The sequence below is a fragment of the Balaenoptera borealis genome (assembly GCF_965194805.1).
Source record: "Balaenoptera borealis genome assembly, chromosome: 6".
Taxonomy (NCBI): domain Eukaryota; kingdom Metazoa; phylum Chordata; class Mammalia; order Artiodactyla; family Balaenopteridae; genus Balaenoptera; species Balaenoptera borealis.
Genome location: NC_138863.1, coordinates 111,938,463 through 111,954,971, shown reverse-complemented (window position 1 = coordinate 111,954,971; position 16,509 = coordinate 111,938,463). Strand labels below are relative to the sequence as shown.

The window sequence follows — 16,509 nt, the reverse complement described above, 5'->3', positions numbered from 1 at the left end:
CACAGAAACGAAGACCCAACACAGCCAAAAATAAATAAATTAATTAATTAATTAAAAAAAAAAAAAAAGAAGAAGTCAGTAGTACATAGCTCCTATCTATGTGAAAAGGATAAGTTTACTACTTTCTGTCTTGAACACGTTACCGAGTTACCACACGTTCTAAGTAGTTCTGAAATAAAGATGCTCTATAAGCCCAAATTGCTCCTCTTCTTGGTACAGCTGAATGATGATACAGCACTGTGAGTAAGAGCTTGCAGTGAAGCACCTATCTGCCCCGGTTCATATCCTGCTTCATATCCCACTCTTACCAGCTATGTGACTTATTTGAACTTGGGACAAATCAATTTCTCCATGCTTTAGTTTCCTAATCTGTAAAACAGGGATATTAATAGAACCTACTTTCTAGAATTATTGTGAGCTTTAAATGAATTAGTTATGAAAGGTATTAGAACAGTACCTGCACATGGTGAGCTATTTATGAGTAGTTTGGGTGGTAGTTATTTGTATTTCTTTTGTAAATTGCAGTTCCCATTTCTCTCTCCTTTTCTCTTTGATTTTAAGACCTTGTTTACTTTAGAGATTTTGGCACTTTTGTGTTGGAAATATATTTTATTACATCATTTGCCTTTTAATCTCTGTTATATTTTTGTTGTACAGAAATATATTAAAACGTCATTGTAAGTTTTGTTAAGATTTTTCTTTGATAGCTTCTAGATTTTTACATCATGTTTGGGAAGGACTCTTTCACCCAGTAATTATAAAATATTTCCTATATTTCCTGTACTTCTATAGTTTTACTTTTTTTAGGTTATAATCTTTAGTTTTCCCTTTAATTCCCTTTTGCTTATGGTGCTGAGGGGGTGCCAACCTTTTTGTGCATAAGGTTCTGAAGATTTTATTATGTCTGCATACATACATGTGGCATTTCTCTTTTGTTGGCTACCTGGTAGCACAGAAATTGTATGTAATCAAATCTCTGGTATGTCCCTAATAAGTAACATGTTACCGAATGGAAGAATGTTTTTTCAAAGTTGAGTATGAATTTTGAGCACATATATCCATCTCTTTTCGGTTGAAACAGAGTCTGAGAAACTCAGTTTTTAAATATCAGTAACAGTAGGTACTCAGATGTATGCACTTAATAAATGCCAACTTTTCTTTTTCTCTTAAGTTGTCTTTCTATTGTAGAAACCTACCAGATTCATTTAAGTTCCTTAATCACTTTGACTTACTGTCTAACTATTTATTATATTAGGATGGTGCATTTAATTCACTCCTAAGTGTTGTGGCAGAGATGTAGTATGATGTGTCTGTGCCTTTATGTAATCGACGCCTACATGTCCACACAGCCTTAGGTAACCCCAGAAGTGTAGGCTTTGTGCCAAGATAAAAGGGATTTTGTTTTAGCGAATACCAGAAGGTTGGAATACCTCTTTTGCTTGAAGATTTAGAGAGGAAAACATTTGTATTTAAGACAAAGACATTGATATTCATGAGAAGAATGCAAAGCTTATGTGAATTTTGGATGTTAAATGAGAAGGCGCTAGTGAGAGCCCCTTGAGGCTGTTGCACTGCCTCCCGTAACTTACACACGTCCACACAAACGCTCGTCCTTCTCCTCTGCTGAGCTTTGTAGGGTACGTGCACAAGGAGGCCTGAGGTGTGCAAAGCCCCTGCGCACCCGGTGGTGGGCCTGCTGTCAGTCCCCGCAGGGTGTAGCCAGGACACAGCCGACTAAGCCTCAGCCAGTTGTTGCCCTAGGGCGGTTCTGGCCAAGGAAGGAAGCTAGCATTTTTGGAGCGCCCACTGTGTAAGAGAGGCTGTGGCGAGTGCTTTACATTTAAACCATTCAGTTCTTCTAACAGTTTATCAGCTAAGTATCTTTTCCCCACTTTATAGTTTAGAAAATTGTGACTCAGAGAGATTAAGCAGTTTACCAAGGTCGTAACTGGCAGCGCTGGGGTTTAAACTCAGGTCTAAGGCTAATGCATTTGATCTTTGTATTATACCAGTTGTCTCCTTCCCAGGCAATAACTGGCCATTTGGTTCAGCAGTATTCATTAATCTCTTGTCAAGTGGTGTGGCTTATTAGCAAGTATTGGTCGTACAGACGGGTTGTATGACTTTGGACAAGTCATTTTATTACACTCCTGGGCGCTCATAACTTGCATGGTAAATTATATGATTGGACTCGGTGGTCCCTAAGGTTGCCCAGGTCCTCAGAGGATCTTCTCATCCTTGCGTTCACCGTTTCACATTGTGCCTCTTCCTCATTACACCTTGCACCTGTTACCTTAGTGACGCCTTATTCATTTCTTAAATGGATTACAACCATGCTTCTTTAGAATTTCGATGTTAAAGGAGTCATGATTAAATCCCAAAGTCTGCAGGAACACAAAGAATTTGTCTGCTTAGTGAGTGCTGCCATCTTGTGTCTACCATTTTATGAGAGAAAAATTTTTTAATGAGAAAAATTATATTTAAGTATTTTTTGGTTTGTTTTGGGTGGATTTCTTTTTTTTTTTAAACCTAGCCATTTGATTTAGTGGCCCAGAAACCTTGGTCATATTGAGATGACAATGTCAGTTAAAAACAGTTTTGACATTTGTTTATGATACCTCCTTTTCTGTTATCCTGTAGTCAAACAGAGTGACATTGAGATGTGAAAACTAATGTGTATCTGTATCAGGGTTCTAAATAATTCCGTTTCAAAATTGTTTTTTGAAGAGTTAGTATAAGATGTGAATTCTTCTATGATGCATGCTCGGCAGTATTAGTATTGTATCTCTTGGTGTTTAGACGTCATTATGCTTAGTTGTTTCACCTTAAAATTGTGCTGTTCTGTTTATTGACAACAAAATTGTCAAAGGAAGATGGAAGAGCTATATAGGATTTTTAGAGTGTTTTTTTGCTGTGATGTAGTCACTTGCACCAAAAAAAATTTAAATGAAACTAACTTTCAAAACAAATGACACTGAGAATTTTGGCATTAGTCTTTCAGATGTCTTTATAAATAGTCATGCCACCCTTTATAGACAATGTGCGTTTCTTTGAAAATGTTTAATGGCTTATCAAAGCTTTTGTTCTTTTGTACTTTTAAAAACCTGGAATATGATTATTTTTCAGAATTACTGTCTTAAGTCCACAGAGTTGTAGCTCTGGAAGAAAACTCTAAAAATCATAGTTCTTGGAGGCAAGAACTGGTTCTGATCTTGGCAAAACCTTTTAAAATGAAAATTATATCTCCCTTACAACACAGACCACATACTTGGTTCTGAATACATTCCTTTGCTTTCTTCTTCCTTCTGCTTTTACTGCAGAACTCTCTAGGTGGCCTCATGGTTTACCCAGGCTCACAAAACCAATGCATGTCAGAATTGGTTGTAATTAAGTGTTCTGGCTCTTGTTTAGGACAAGAAAATAATAAAGTCACCAACAGTAATATTTTAAATTTCCAATTTACTGTGTAGTGTTTCATTTCCCTTGGCTATTTTGTTATAATGTTTTCTTTTGTTTTAATTTTAGGCCACTGAAAGGTATGATATATTTGATCCAAGACAGTCCATTTCAGTCCAGGAATCTACAGTGGTGACAAGGACATGGGACTCCTCCTGCCAGATTCCAAATTGGTCAAGACAAGTGACATCCTGGCTGACAACTGTGAGAAAGAACGTTGGATTATTTTATTTTATTTTTGTGGGACACCACAATCCCAAATCCATAGGACACATCAGGTAACCTGTCTTGTCACTTGAGAAAAACATCTCACTTTTTCTTTCAAAATCTTATATACAAAAAGCAAGGAGCCAGAGTACTTTAAGTACCCCCTCCCGCCTTAGTAACCTTACTGTTTTGAGAATGAACCACTTAACTTTGGTGTGGATATAATTAAGGAAGACTTTGTTTTTTTTTAAGCTTTTCAGATGTATTTATGGATTCCTGAAATCTGTTTAGATACTTAGTTGCAAAACATTCTTTCAGGAAAAGAACTCTTGAATTTTCTATATAGGAAAGACAAGTTCTACTGGTTTTTTTCACCCCCCTCTAGATTTTATTATGAAATTTTTAGAAATACGGAGAAGTTGAAAGAATTTTACAGTGAACAGCCATTTAACCACACCTGCATTCTATCATTAACATTTTATCATACTTGCTTTAACCTGCATCTGTCCATCTATATCCATCCCTCTACCTCTCCATCAATTCATCTACATTTTTTTGATTCATTTTGAAATAAGTTGTCTTTGTCCTCACCACACACACAAAAATTTAATTATGTGGGGTGATGGATTGTGTTAACCATTTCACAGTATATAAGTGTATCAAATCATCACGTTGTACTCCTTAGGCTTACACATTGTTATATATGAATTATATCTCAATAAGGCTAGAAAAAAACAAGTGGTTTACATCAAGTTCTGCTGTTCAGGTTCACATTTCTCACATGTCCTAAAATGACAGCTTTATCTGATAACATTCCTATTTGGTATTCAGTGTAAAGTCCCCATTGTTGTCTTAAACTCACTAAAGATATGAAATATATTGGCATCTTATATATTTGATCTATAGAGCCCATATGTGTTGTTTGACCCTGAGTCACATGAGTCAGGAGAGTTTTCAATGCTTGATTCATAACACTGAACAGTTATTAGTGAAGAGTCACAACTGTGTTTTATATAGAATGTTACTGTCTGTTTTTTAAGTTATTTCCTTTTGGAATTGCAGGTTAATGTAACAAATTAGAAATTTTAGAAATCTAGATGAAAGCTATGACAGGAAAATTTTTTTTCACAGGGTAATACTCATAATATCCCTTCAGAGAAAAAGATTTCTGATGTCATCTAAATATACATTTATAATTCTCCAACCATTACCTTACATCTCAATAGGGCTTATTCCTTAATGTTTCTTGCGAATTTTCACAAGTGGTGTGCACATCAAAATCACCTCATCCCCTTATTATAGCCCTTATCTCATTGTTTTATGATTTTTTTTTATTTGAGTATGTCTGCCACTAAACTGTATTTTACAGTTCCTTAGAAGCAGGAATTTTGCTTCTATCCGTGTATATTTGACATTATTCCTGGAACACAGAAGGCACTTAGTCAATGTTGTGCACTAACTGAATGTAAGAAATGTTTCAAACTGAATTAAATTTTTTTTTCTTGCTTGCTAAGGCTTCAGGTTCCCTGTAGAATTCTAAAATAACCTTTGCTAATGAGGATGTCTGATACTGTTACTGTAAAAAATGAAACTGAAACAATGAAGGATTTGGAGGCAGAAGTGAAAGATGCAACTGGAGTTGAAAATCTTATCAAATCCGAAAACTATGGGAAGATTTTGGCAGAGAAGAATGAACGTTGCATTGACAACAATATTGATTTGCAGGTAAACAGGATTTTTTCCTCTGTCTACAAATATTAAATATTCTATATATAATTATACTTTTCATATAAAACTCACTTTCAGAATTGTAAAAGGGTAAGTTGACCCTTTGCGACATGCCTACCAGCTGTTTTTTGGAGTCATCTGGATTAGCTTGTTGAGTCTAGCTCTTTGATATGCTTGTATCATGTAATATATTTCTTTTTATTTGTATGTGGCCAATATGTTTTTTTAGTGGCTTTATACTTTTTCGTTCCATTCTGCACCTATCCGTGTTGTGAGAGTCGAAAATAACCTAAGATTAGAGGAGATTAGAATTAGAGAGATTGAAACTGCAGGAGTTCTATTGGCAAAAACAACCCTAGGGGAAGCAATTGATCAACTATGACTGAGAAAAGAGGTTGGTGGGGAAAAAAAGGTCACTTGAGGCTTTTGATGCTACACATGTATGATGACTTAGAACTAACCACTCAGAAGGCTTTTAGACTTAGAACTAACCACTCAGAAGGCTTTTAATTCTAGGCATGGATAGAAATTGATGAGTTGGTCCACAGATTCAAGATAGATAAAAATTGTTTCAAGCAGTACTCACAGTGTTCACTTCTAAGTGTTCCTGTTATCTATTGCTATACAACAGATGATCACAAAACAAAGAGCTCACAATTTTAAAACAACATTTTATTTTTTGATATCTCATGATTTGTGAGTCAGGGTTTGGAACAAGGGCTTGGCTGAGTGAATCTTCTCTCATACAAGGCGTCAAAAGAGATCCCTCGCTGATATTTAAATGGCAGGTGGGCTGGCCTGGAAGGTCCACAACTGTTTCACTCACATATCTGACCCCTTGGTGGGAATGACTGGAATGTGGGTTCAGCTGGAACTGGGAGCACCTACCTGTGGTCCCTCCAGCACAGTAGGCCCAGGTAGTCAGACTCATTATGGGCAACTCAGAGTTCCAGAAAGAATGTTCCAATAGCCAAGCAAAGCTGCAAGCTTTCTTTTGACCTAGGCTCAGAAGTCCCAGAATGTCACTTCCACTGTTGTCTTTTGATGACACATGTCAATAAAGCCTGCCCGGATTCAAGGGGGAAGGCATAAGACCCTGCCTCTCAGTAGGAAAGACCTTTAATCTGCCATAAAATGTTGTCTTAAAATGCTATCTCTCACATTTCTGTTTCATTTTATTTTTTTTTAATAAATTTGTTTATTTATTTATTTTTGGCTGCGTTGGGTCCTCGTTGCTGCCTGCAGGCTTTTCTCTAGTTGCGGTGAGTGGGGACCACTCCTCTCTTTGGTGCACAGGCTTCTCATTGTGGTGGCTTCTCCTGCTGCGGAGCACGGGCTCCAGGCGTGCGGGCTTCAGTAGTTGTGGCTCGTAGGTTCTAGAGTGCAGGTTCAGTAGTTGTGGCGCACGGGCTTAGTTGCTCCATGGTATGTGGGATCCTCCCAGCCCAGGGCTCGAACCTGTGTGCCCCACATTGGCAGGCAGACTCTCAACCACTGCGCCACCAGGGAAGCCAAACATTTCTGTTTTAGTTTAGCCCTATGAATAAAGAATTCTATTTTTGGAGAAAATATTCTGTCATTCTTTCTACATCCTAAAGACCTTGAGGGCTACATGCCAAAACTTATACCTTATTTTTGCAGAATAATTTAAGAAGGTTCTTTTAAAGGTTATTTCATTCCTTCATTCAGTCAAAAACTTTATTCTTCATTATATGCCAGAAATGTGTTAGAAAATGATAGCAACTCATACAGCAGTAAAAAAGCATTTAGGCCCCACTGATTCAGTATAGTAAGGTGGTAATTATCTAAGAAATTTGGAGGAATAACATAATTTTTCTAGTCATTTTTAGTAATAGCACTTGCAAAAAAATGTCATGCCTGCAGTCAGTACGCTCAGTGATGGCAGAATGCCAGTATCCTGATTGGATCAGAGAAAATGCTTCAATTCTATTGCATTTGTGAGATTGAAATAGTAAAAGATTTCCTTCTAGTTTCTTTTCTACACCTAATGTTCACTCTTCCAGGTCACATTTATCAACAAGCGATTAATTTGGATTATAGCATACGTTGAACTTACTGCAGGTTCGTTTCCAGACCACTGCAGTAAAGCAAATATCGCGATGAAGCAAGTCACACGAATTTTTTGGTTTCCTAGCATATATAAAAGTTATGTTTATGCTCTACTGTAGTCTGTTAAGGGTGCAGTAGCATTATGTATTAATTCGTAGTGAATTTTTAATTAAGGTTCAGACCTTAATTAAAAATACTTTATTGCTAAAAAAATGCTAACCATCATCTGAGCCTTCAGCAAAGCATAATCTTTTTGCTGGTGGAGCATCTTGCCTTGATGCTGATGGCTGCTGACTAATCAGGGTGGTGGTTGCTAAAGGTTGGGGTCACTGTGGCCATTTCTTAAGACAATGAAGTTTGCTGCATCAATTTACACTTCCTTTCACGAACCATTTCTCTGTAGCATGCAATGATGTTTGGTAACATTTTACCCACAGTAGAACTTCTTACAAAATTGGAATCAAATCCTCTCAGACCCGGCTGCTGCTTCATCATCCAAGTTTATCTAATGTTCTAAATCCTTTGTTGTCATTTCAATAATTTTCACAGCATCTTCACCAGGAGTAGATGCCATCTCAAGAAACCACTTTCTTTGCTCACCCACAGGAAGCAACGCCTCGTCTGTTAAAAGTTTTATCATAAGATTGCAGCAGTTCAGTCACGTCTTCAGGCCCCACTTCTAATTCTAGTTCCTTTGCTATTTCCACCACATCTGCGGTTACTTCTTCCACTGAAGTCTGGAACCCCTCAGAGTCATCCAGGAGGGTTGGAATCAAATTCTTCCAAACTGCTATTACTGTTAATATTTTGACCTCTTCTCATGAATCACAAGTGTTCTGAATGGCACCTAGAATGGTGAATCTTTCCAGAGGCTTTCAGTTTACTTTGCCCAGATCTGTCAGAAGAATCACCATCTGTGGCAGCTATATAGCCTTACAAAATGTGTTTCTTAAGTAATAAGACTTGAAAGTTGAAATTACTCATTGATCCATGGGCTGCAGAATGGATGTTGTGTTAGCAGGCATTAAAACAACATGAATCTTGTTGTACATCTCCATCAGAGCTCTTGGGTGACCAGGTGCATTGTCAGTGAGTGGTAGTATCAATATTTTGAAAGGAATCTTTTTTTCTGTGCAGTAGGTCTCAACAGTGGGCTTAAAATATTCAGTTAACCATGTTGGAAATAGATGTGCTATCATCTAGGCTTTGTTGTTCCATTGATAGAGCACAGGCAGAGTAGGTTTAGTATAATTCTGAAGGGCCCTAGGATTTTCAGGATGGTAAATGAGCACTGGCTTCAACTTAAAGTCACCAGCTGCATTAGCCCCTAACAAGAGAATCAGCCTGTCCTTTGAAACTTTGAAGCCAGGCATTGATTTCTCCTCTCTAGCTATGGAAGTCCTAGATGACATCTTTTTCCAGTAGAAGGCTGTTAGATCTTCTGGATAACTTGCTGCAGCTTCTACATCACACTTGCTGTTTCACCTTGCACTTTTATGTTACGGAGATGGCTTCTTTTCTTCAGTCTCATGAACCAACCTCTGTTGGCTTTAATCTTCCACAGCTTCCTCACCTCTCTCAACCTTCACAGAATTGCCGAGAGTCAGAGCTTTGCTCTGCATTAGGCTTTGGCTTAAGGGAATGTTGTGGCTGCTTGGATTTTCTATCCAGACCGCTACAACTCTCTCCATGTCAGCAGTAAGGCAGTTTCACTTTCCTGTCGTTGGTGTGTTCACTGGAGTAGCACTTTCCTCCAAGAACTTTTCTCTTGTGCTCACAACTTGGCTGATTGCTTGGCACAGCAGCCCTAGCTTTCAGTCTGTCTCAGCTTTCGATATGCCTTCCTCACTAAACTTAATCATTTCTAGCTTTTGAATTAAACTGAGAGACGTGCGACTCTGCCTTTCACTTGATCACTTAAATGCCAGTATAGGATTATTAACTGGCCTGATTTCAATGTTATTGTATCTCAGGGAAGGAACAGGGAGGCCCGAGGAGAGGGAGAGAGACGGCAACAGCTGGCCGGTTGGCGGAGCAGTCAGAACACACACACATTTTATTGGTTAAGCTTGCCGTCTTACATGGATGTGGTTTGACGCACCCCAAAACAATTACAGTAGTAACATCAAAGATCACTGATCACAGGTCACCATGACAAATAAAATAATAATGACAGAGTCTGGAATATTGTGAAAATTACCAAAACGTGACAAAGTGAGCAAACGCTGTCGGAAAAATGGTGCCGATAGACTTGCACGGTTGCCACAGATCTTCAGTTTGTAAAAACACAGTATCTGCCAAGTGCAGTAAAATGAGGTATGCCTGTGTTGCATTTCCTACTACCATGTCTGTTGTGTTGCCCTTGGCAGTAAGCACAAAAACGTTTTGACGACCATTCTTGAATCATGGCCCAGTTGTTCATACTACAGGAGAATTTCATGCATTCCCCAAACGCTTACTGAAAACCTATTGCATGGCGAGGAAATAGTGTAGCAAGGAAAAATGGGCCTGGTCTCTGACATCACGTTCCGTATAGTTTGGTGATTATAACGACTGGGAGGAGGAACGAGGAGAATATGAGAATTTGTTTTATGTTAATCCACTGAATGCTATATTCATTGTTTACTCAAATGTTTGTTAAGAATTTACTATATGTGGGTATATTTATTCTGCTTGGAGGTTTTGAAGTCCAAGATGCCTCTGTGCAAGGTGTCTGGCAAGGGGCTAACAGTTGGAATAATATACAGAGAGGAGATTTAAGTAATGGAAATTAGGAATGAAGTATGTAAAACTAGAAAAAAAATTGTTATTCTGTTTTCACATAATGTAAAATTAAGTCAGCTGTTTTAAGAATCAACAGGGAATAGAGTGTCTTGTTTAAAAAATAATCCGGTTAATATAGAGTTACCTCTTAACTTAATATGGAGTAACCTATTATGAAATGCCTTTTTTAAAAAATACTACTAGGCATTTCATCTTCTTTTGGTACCTCTAAGATACTGACTGAAGGTTTAATTTTCAATAGCAACTATTATTTTTACTCAAATTTTAGATGTATGTGCCAATTAATGTAGGTTCCCTATTAAGAATTTTGAATTAATCAGTACATTCTCTGCTTTCCTCTCTGTCGTTCTGAAAGTCAGCTACCGTGAACATGATTTATGTCTGTTGTCTTCCTTCAGCATAGTAATATTTAAAGTGACTTAGGGAAATGGAAATGTTTTCCTAAGGAAGCATCCATTTCATCCATTTCCAAGTCTTAATTTCCTGACCATCCCCTCAGTATTTTATTTAGAAAAACTCATTTTTAAATGAAGGGATGTCATAGTATAAAACTGTAAAGAAATCTTATGATTTTCTACTATTTGTTAAGGATAACATTTACATAAAATGTTCTTTTTTCCATTTGTTCACTGCTATGTGATCCAAACCCAGATGACCCCCTAGTGCCAGAGGTTGCATGGATCTGTAAAACAGACAGAGATAAGTACAGCAGGCTATCTCGGGAATGGACTCAGAAGTATGCCATGTGATGCTACCTTAAAGTCAGAATAACCTTCATTACAACTGGAATAAGCTTTAAATTACGGTTCCTTTTTTGATTTTCTTATCTGGCTGCTCCCCTATCAGACCTCATCTTTTTTCATTTTATTTTTTGTTTACCTCCCTCCATTCATTCACATGCTCATCTGAGAAGACTTAAGTTCTTCCAGCTTTGGACAGTAACTGCTTTTAGAAACTGAAAAGTCGTTACAAGAGAACAGTTACCCAAGATTCAGAAGTTTTTTTTAAAAAAATGGAGCATGTGTATTACGTGGCCAGTGTCTTCACTCTAACTTTGTTATGAGACTAAAACCATTCCTCACTGCTCTAATGTGCTGAAGAATCATCTGAGGGGGAGGAAGTTGGAAGCTGAGTTGTCACATCAGAGGAAGCAGCATTATTCTAGCAGCATCCATTCTTGTTTAAACCTTCCACTGTTAGAGATTTGAGGTTACATGATATACTTTATGCTCATAACTGATGTGGCTGGAGAATTGGTTTTGAATTTATAGCATCAGCAGAATGGAAAATGTGATGTGTTTTTCTGCATGTCAATAAAGGAATGACCTGTTCTTGTTCTACAGAGAACGGAAATTGGAAGTCAAACACTCTTTGTATTCCAAAATAGGGTCTCACACATTTTGTAATTTTCATTTACATTGTTAGGAGGCTTGGAGCTATTAGTTAATCTATCTTCCAATACACTGTTTTGTTTTGGTTTTTTTTTTTAACATCTTTATTGGAGTATAATTGCTTTACAATGGTGTGTTAGTTTCTGCTTTATAACAAAGTGAATCAGTTATACATATACATATGTTCCCATATCTCTTCCCTCTTGCATCTCCCTCCCCAATACACTGTTTAATATAACACTGAGTAAATGATGCAAGTTGTCAATGGATAAGTGATAAACTAATAGCTCTGCTAGTAATTGATTTATTTTTCTTCAATAAAGTTGCATAAACCAAAATAATAATAATAACAATAATAATTTCATCAAGCTGGAGAGAGGCCAGCAGACATTAGGCATCACCTTGAATGGTTCCAAGCAGATATTATCTCATAGAACTCCTTGACCATTTCTTCTATAAATAATTTCGCTTCTGTGACTCTCTATTCTTCAGAAATGTTAATTGTGTTTTTTATTCAGTTTTATTTGAGACTATAATCTTTTAGAGAAGTTTTAGGATTACTTTCTTAAGAATTTCTTAAGAATGCTTTAGAACTAATTCAAGCAGTATGTGTGCATTAATGTCAAGAAGTTCACTTTCCCACATAATTGCTTTGGAGTTGTTCTGAATTGTTGATATGGTCCCAAATAATTGTACAAAGGGTTTTTGCTTAGTAATTTTTCTGTTGCCACACACACACTATTCCTGTTGCAAATCTTGAGTGATATGTTGGACTTTGTATGATTATTAAATATTTGGAAGGTTTGGGGTAGTGAGGTGTCAGGTTTCTAAATCCAGAAAAATCTTAATTTGTTAGACTACCACTAATCTTTAACATGGGATAAATGGGGGGGGAAGTGTTTGCTTTGGTTTCCTTTGTATACCTTAATCATATGGTCTTTGTGGTTTGATTTTTCTCAGAAATAGATTTTTCACATTAAATTTAGGGTAAATTACTTGTGTTTATTTCTGCCATTTATTTGAAACGTAAAATTAGGAATCTTATGCTCTAAGGTTCAAACTCAACTTTCCCATGGTTTTCCAATTGTATCTTTGTACCTGACAAATGCTTTGTCTAGGGATGTTCATCTGTATACATGTACCTATAAATACAATCCAAAACATATTTCGGAGCAGTTCAAACATTGATCCCTCTTCCCACAAACTACTGAACAGTAGGATGGCGAGTCCAAATTGTGTTGGTAACCCTTGTTAGGGAGGAAATAATAGAACTGATTTTTGTTAACAAGTAGGCCTCATGTGCCAGAGTGCATGAACAGCTTCTGATATATATGAGTCAATTTTCTATACACAGAATCAGTTGAAGTAGGTGTTTAGTATATTCTCAGCTTCTATAGCAAGCCCTGTGATAATTAAGATGAGACTTTTACATCTTGTATTCCCCAAATTAGTTCCAATGTATTGCTTTAAAAAGGGGAGGATAGGGCAAGTCAGGGACAGGAAAGCAATGACAGTCTAATAAGGTTAACAGAAAAGCTCAGGGGGGAGACCACACTTCTCCAACAGTGAGGTTAATGGGCATCAAATTCCTTAATTGAGGAAACATGTAAAGAAGTTTCTGTTTAAAGGGTTCAGTAAGATTATGTCCATGTAAAATCATACAAATCTTAACTATTTTTTCCTCAGAGATAAAAGGCTGTATGTAATACACCAGCTACATAGTAAGAGCCCAGCAGATGGTAGATGCTGTTAGTAATATGATATTTATAATCATCATCATAATATTACTAATTATTTATTAGCAATAGCACAACTATATGGTTCCTCATATTGATCCCTTTATTGTCATGCAACATAAAATTTTCTTTTCTTTAGTAATTAAAAAAAAGTAAAATTTATTTCTTGACATAAGCTCCCAAAATTTTCAATACAGTACTTTTTCTTTGTATTAAGTTCCCTATCTGTATACTGTACTTTTGTCTTTTAAAAGTATTTAATGAGTTCAACTTTTAAAACTTAAAATTGACTTCCCATAGTACATTTTACTTTTCTAATTATTTCTAGGATTTGGTGCTCTTTCTATTGAACCTGGGTCATATATACACATGATAGCTAGCACATTTGCTTTTCACAGTGCTTTGTTATGACATGTATAAAGAAGATGTTCCCCACATGTTGCAGATGTAGAATGCTTTTACATAATATTTTTACTTCCTCCAGTAACTTTCACGTATATCATCGTTAGGATGGTGGATGGTAAGATCCTTTATCTTCATTTAATATACAGGGTAACTATAAACCAGAGTCCTTGACTTTCTCCAGGGACTTTACCTTAGATGTTTAATCCTGTGCCTTTGGATTTTTTTTTTTTATTGGGGTATAGTTGATTTATAATGTTGTGTTTAGTTTCAGATGTACAGCAAAGTGATTTAGTTATACCTATACGGATATCTATTCTTTTTCATATTCTTTTCCCATATAGGCTATTGCAGAGTATTGAGTAGAGTTCCCTGTGCTATGCAGTAGGTCCTTGTTGTGTATCTCTTTTATATATAGTAGTGTGTATATGTTAATCCCAACCTCCTAATTTATCCCTCCCCCCCACACACCTTTTCCCTTTGGTAACCATAAGTTTGTTTTCTAAGTCTGTGAGTCTGTTTCTGTTTTGTAAATAAGTTCATTTGTATCAGTTTTAGATTCCACAGCCTTTGGGTTTTTAATCCTGTGCCTTTTTGCCCAGAGCATTAAATGGTATAAACAAATTAGTGATTGGGGGTGGTTTGTCAGTTTATTGATGTTTTTTAAAAGTCCACTCTGTGAACTCAGAAAACTTTGTTGTTTTCTGTTATTCCAGTGGAAAATATCAGCCTGGCCTCTTTTGTTCTTACTATTCTTGACCTTTAGCTGACATTTACACTTCAATTCATTATCTTCTCTCAATAATTACCATTAGGGACTTCCCTGGCGGTCCAGCGGTTATCACTTCGCCTTCCAACGCAAGGGGTGCGGGTTTGATCCCTGGTTGAGGAGCTAAGATCCCACACGCCTCGCGGCCAAAAAACCAAAACATAAAACAGAAGCATGGGGCTTCCCTGGTGGGGCAGTGGTTGAGAGTCTGCTTGCCAGTGCAGGGAACACGGGTTCAAGCCCTGGTCTGGGAGGATCCCACATGCCGCGGAGCAACTAGGCCCGTGAGCCACAATTACTGAGCCTGCGCATCTGGAGCCTGTGCTCCGCAACAAGAGAGGCCACGATAGTGAGAGGCCCGTGCACCACGATGAGGAGTGGCCCCCACTTGCCACAACTAGAGAAAGCCCTCGCACAGAAACGAAGACCCAACACAGCCATAAATTAATTAATTAATTAATTTTTTAAAAACTCAAAAAGTTCAGAGATATTTAAAAAAATAAAACAAGCAGTATTATAACAAATTCAATAAAGACTTTAAAAATGGTCCACATCAAAAAAATTATTTAAAAAAATAATTACCATTATCTTGAAAAGTAGTGAGAATGAGTAAGGTCTTCATATTATATTAAGAGCCCTAGTTGAAAGGTGTCAACTATTACCATTAATTTTGTTCATAATAATTACAAATAAAAAATGATCCTCTTTGAAATAAGTTAGATTTACTCTTAATTGAGTGATATTAATTGGTAGTTAGTTTTATGAAAACACACAGTACAACTCATAAAGATTATTCTTTTCTTAGCAATACGTAAATCTCATAGTTCATGATTTCAGTGCTTTTGTTTTTCTTTCCTTTATTTTCTTTCATAATAAACTTTAAATAGATCTAAACTCGTCCTAGCAGTACAAAGATAACAAGGAAGATTACTGAAAATATTAGACCAAAAGAGACATGGGGAATTCCCTAGCAGTCCAGTGGTTCGGACTCCACGCTTCCACTGCAGGTGGCATGAGTTTGATCCCTGGTTGGGGAACTAAGATCCGGCATGCTGCATGGTGCAGCCAAAAAAAAAAAGAGAGAGCCATTATGATAAGCAAAGAAACGTTAGAAAACAAAACCTATAGATTATTCCTTAATATTAAGTTGACTACATGGATTTAGATTTTTGCTTCTTTTGTTATTAATTGTAAAGGTCTCTGGTTTGGGATAGCAGTTAAGACATGGGTAATGTTTTGAGGATCCTTCCAGATGCATATTCTGAAATAAATTTTAAATTTGTCTAAAGTTCTTTTATTGTAAACAAAAGACCAAAGTACTGAAATCATCAGTTATGTTTGTTTTTCTTTGCCGTCAAACTTGATCTACAGGGCAGTATGTTAAAAAGCAGTCTGTGTTTATTGTAATGTTACACCTTAACCATTTATTATTGAACCTCAGTTTTTCTCTAAGCAAGGAGCTAGTAGCTCTGACAGTGTATTAATATCAGTTTCAAACTGAAATTATATTAGGGATGTTTCATATTCTGAACCCATTTATTGACCTAATTCCTGTCCTATACTGTAGTATCAAACAATGTAAATGATAAATTGAGGTCTTTAGCCCTGAGCCTTCTAAATTCTAATTTAATTAGGATCTTTCTGAAGTAGTAAAAGTCTGCTAACGGAGCTGCTAAATTTTTACTGTGACGATGAATGAAATTCTGTTAAAAGTGAAAACTATAGAGATAAATTAATGAAACCAAAAGTTGGTTCTTCAAAAGGGGCAACAAAATTGACAAGCCTTTAGCTAGATGAACCCAGAAGAAAAAAAAAAGAACCCAGAAAAAAACCCTCAAATTACTAAAATAAAAAATGAAAGTATGGACATTACTATCTATTCTATAAAATAAAAAGGATTAAAAGAGGGTACTATGAACAATTGCACACCAACATATTGGATAATCTAATGAAACAGACAAATTCC

The 16,509-nt window shown here is 36.6% G+C and overlaps 1 protein-coding gene across 16 annotated transcripts in view; it reads left to right on the top strand.

The window, feature by feature from the left end:
* The first annotated feature begins 3,594 nt into the window (after positions 1-3,594).
* Positions 3,595-16,509, top strand: part of R3HDM1 (R3H domain containing 1) — a 119,456-nt gene continuing 106,541 nt past the window's right edge. For 14 of the 16 annotated variants that reach the window (XM_082397824.1, XM_082397832.1, XM_082397827.1 and 11 more), the window contains exons 1-2: positions 3,595-3,734; positions 5,178-5,388. In XM_082397824.1, coding sequence (XP_082253950.1) covers positions 5,218-5,388 — 171 coding nt within the window. In that variant the 5' untranslated portion in view covers positions 3,595-3,734; positions 5,178-5,217. Of the gene's footprint in view, positions 3,735-5,177; positions 5,389-10,896; positions 13,397-16,509 lie in introns of those variants that run through there. The other 2 variants (XM_082397833.1, XM_082397817.1) reach the window with 2 other exon arrangements.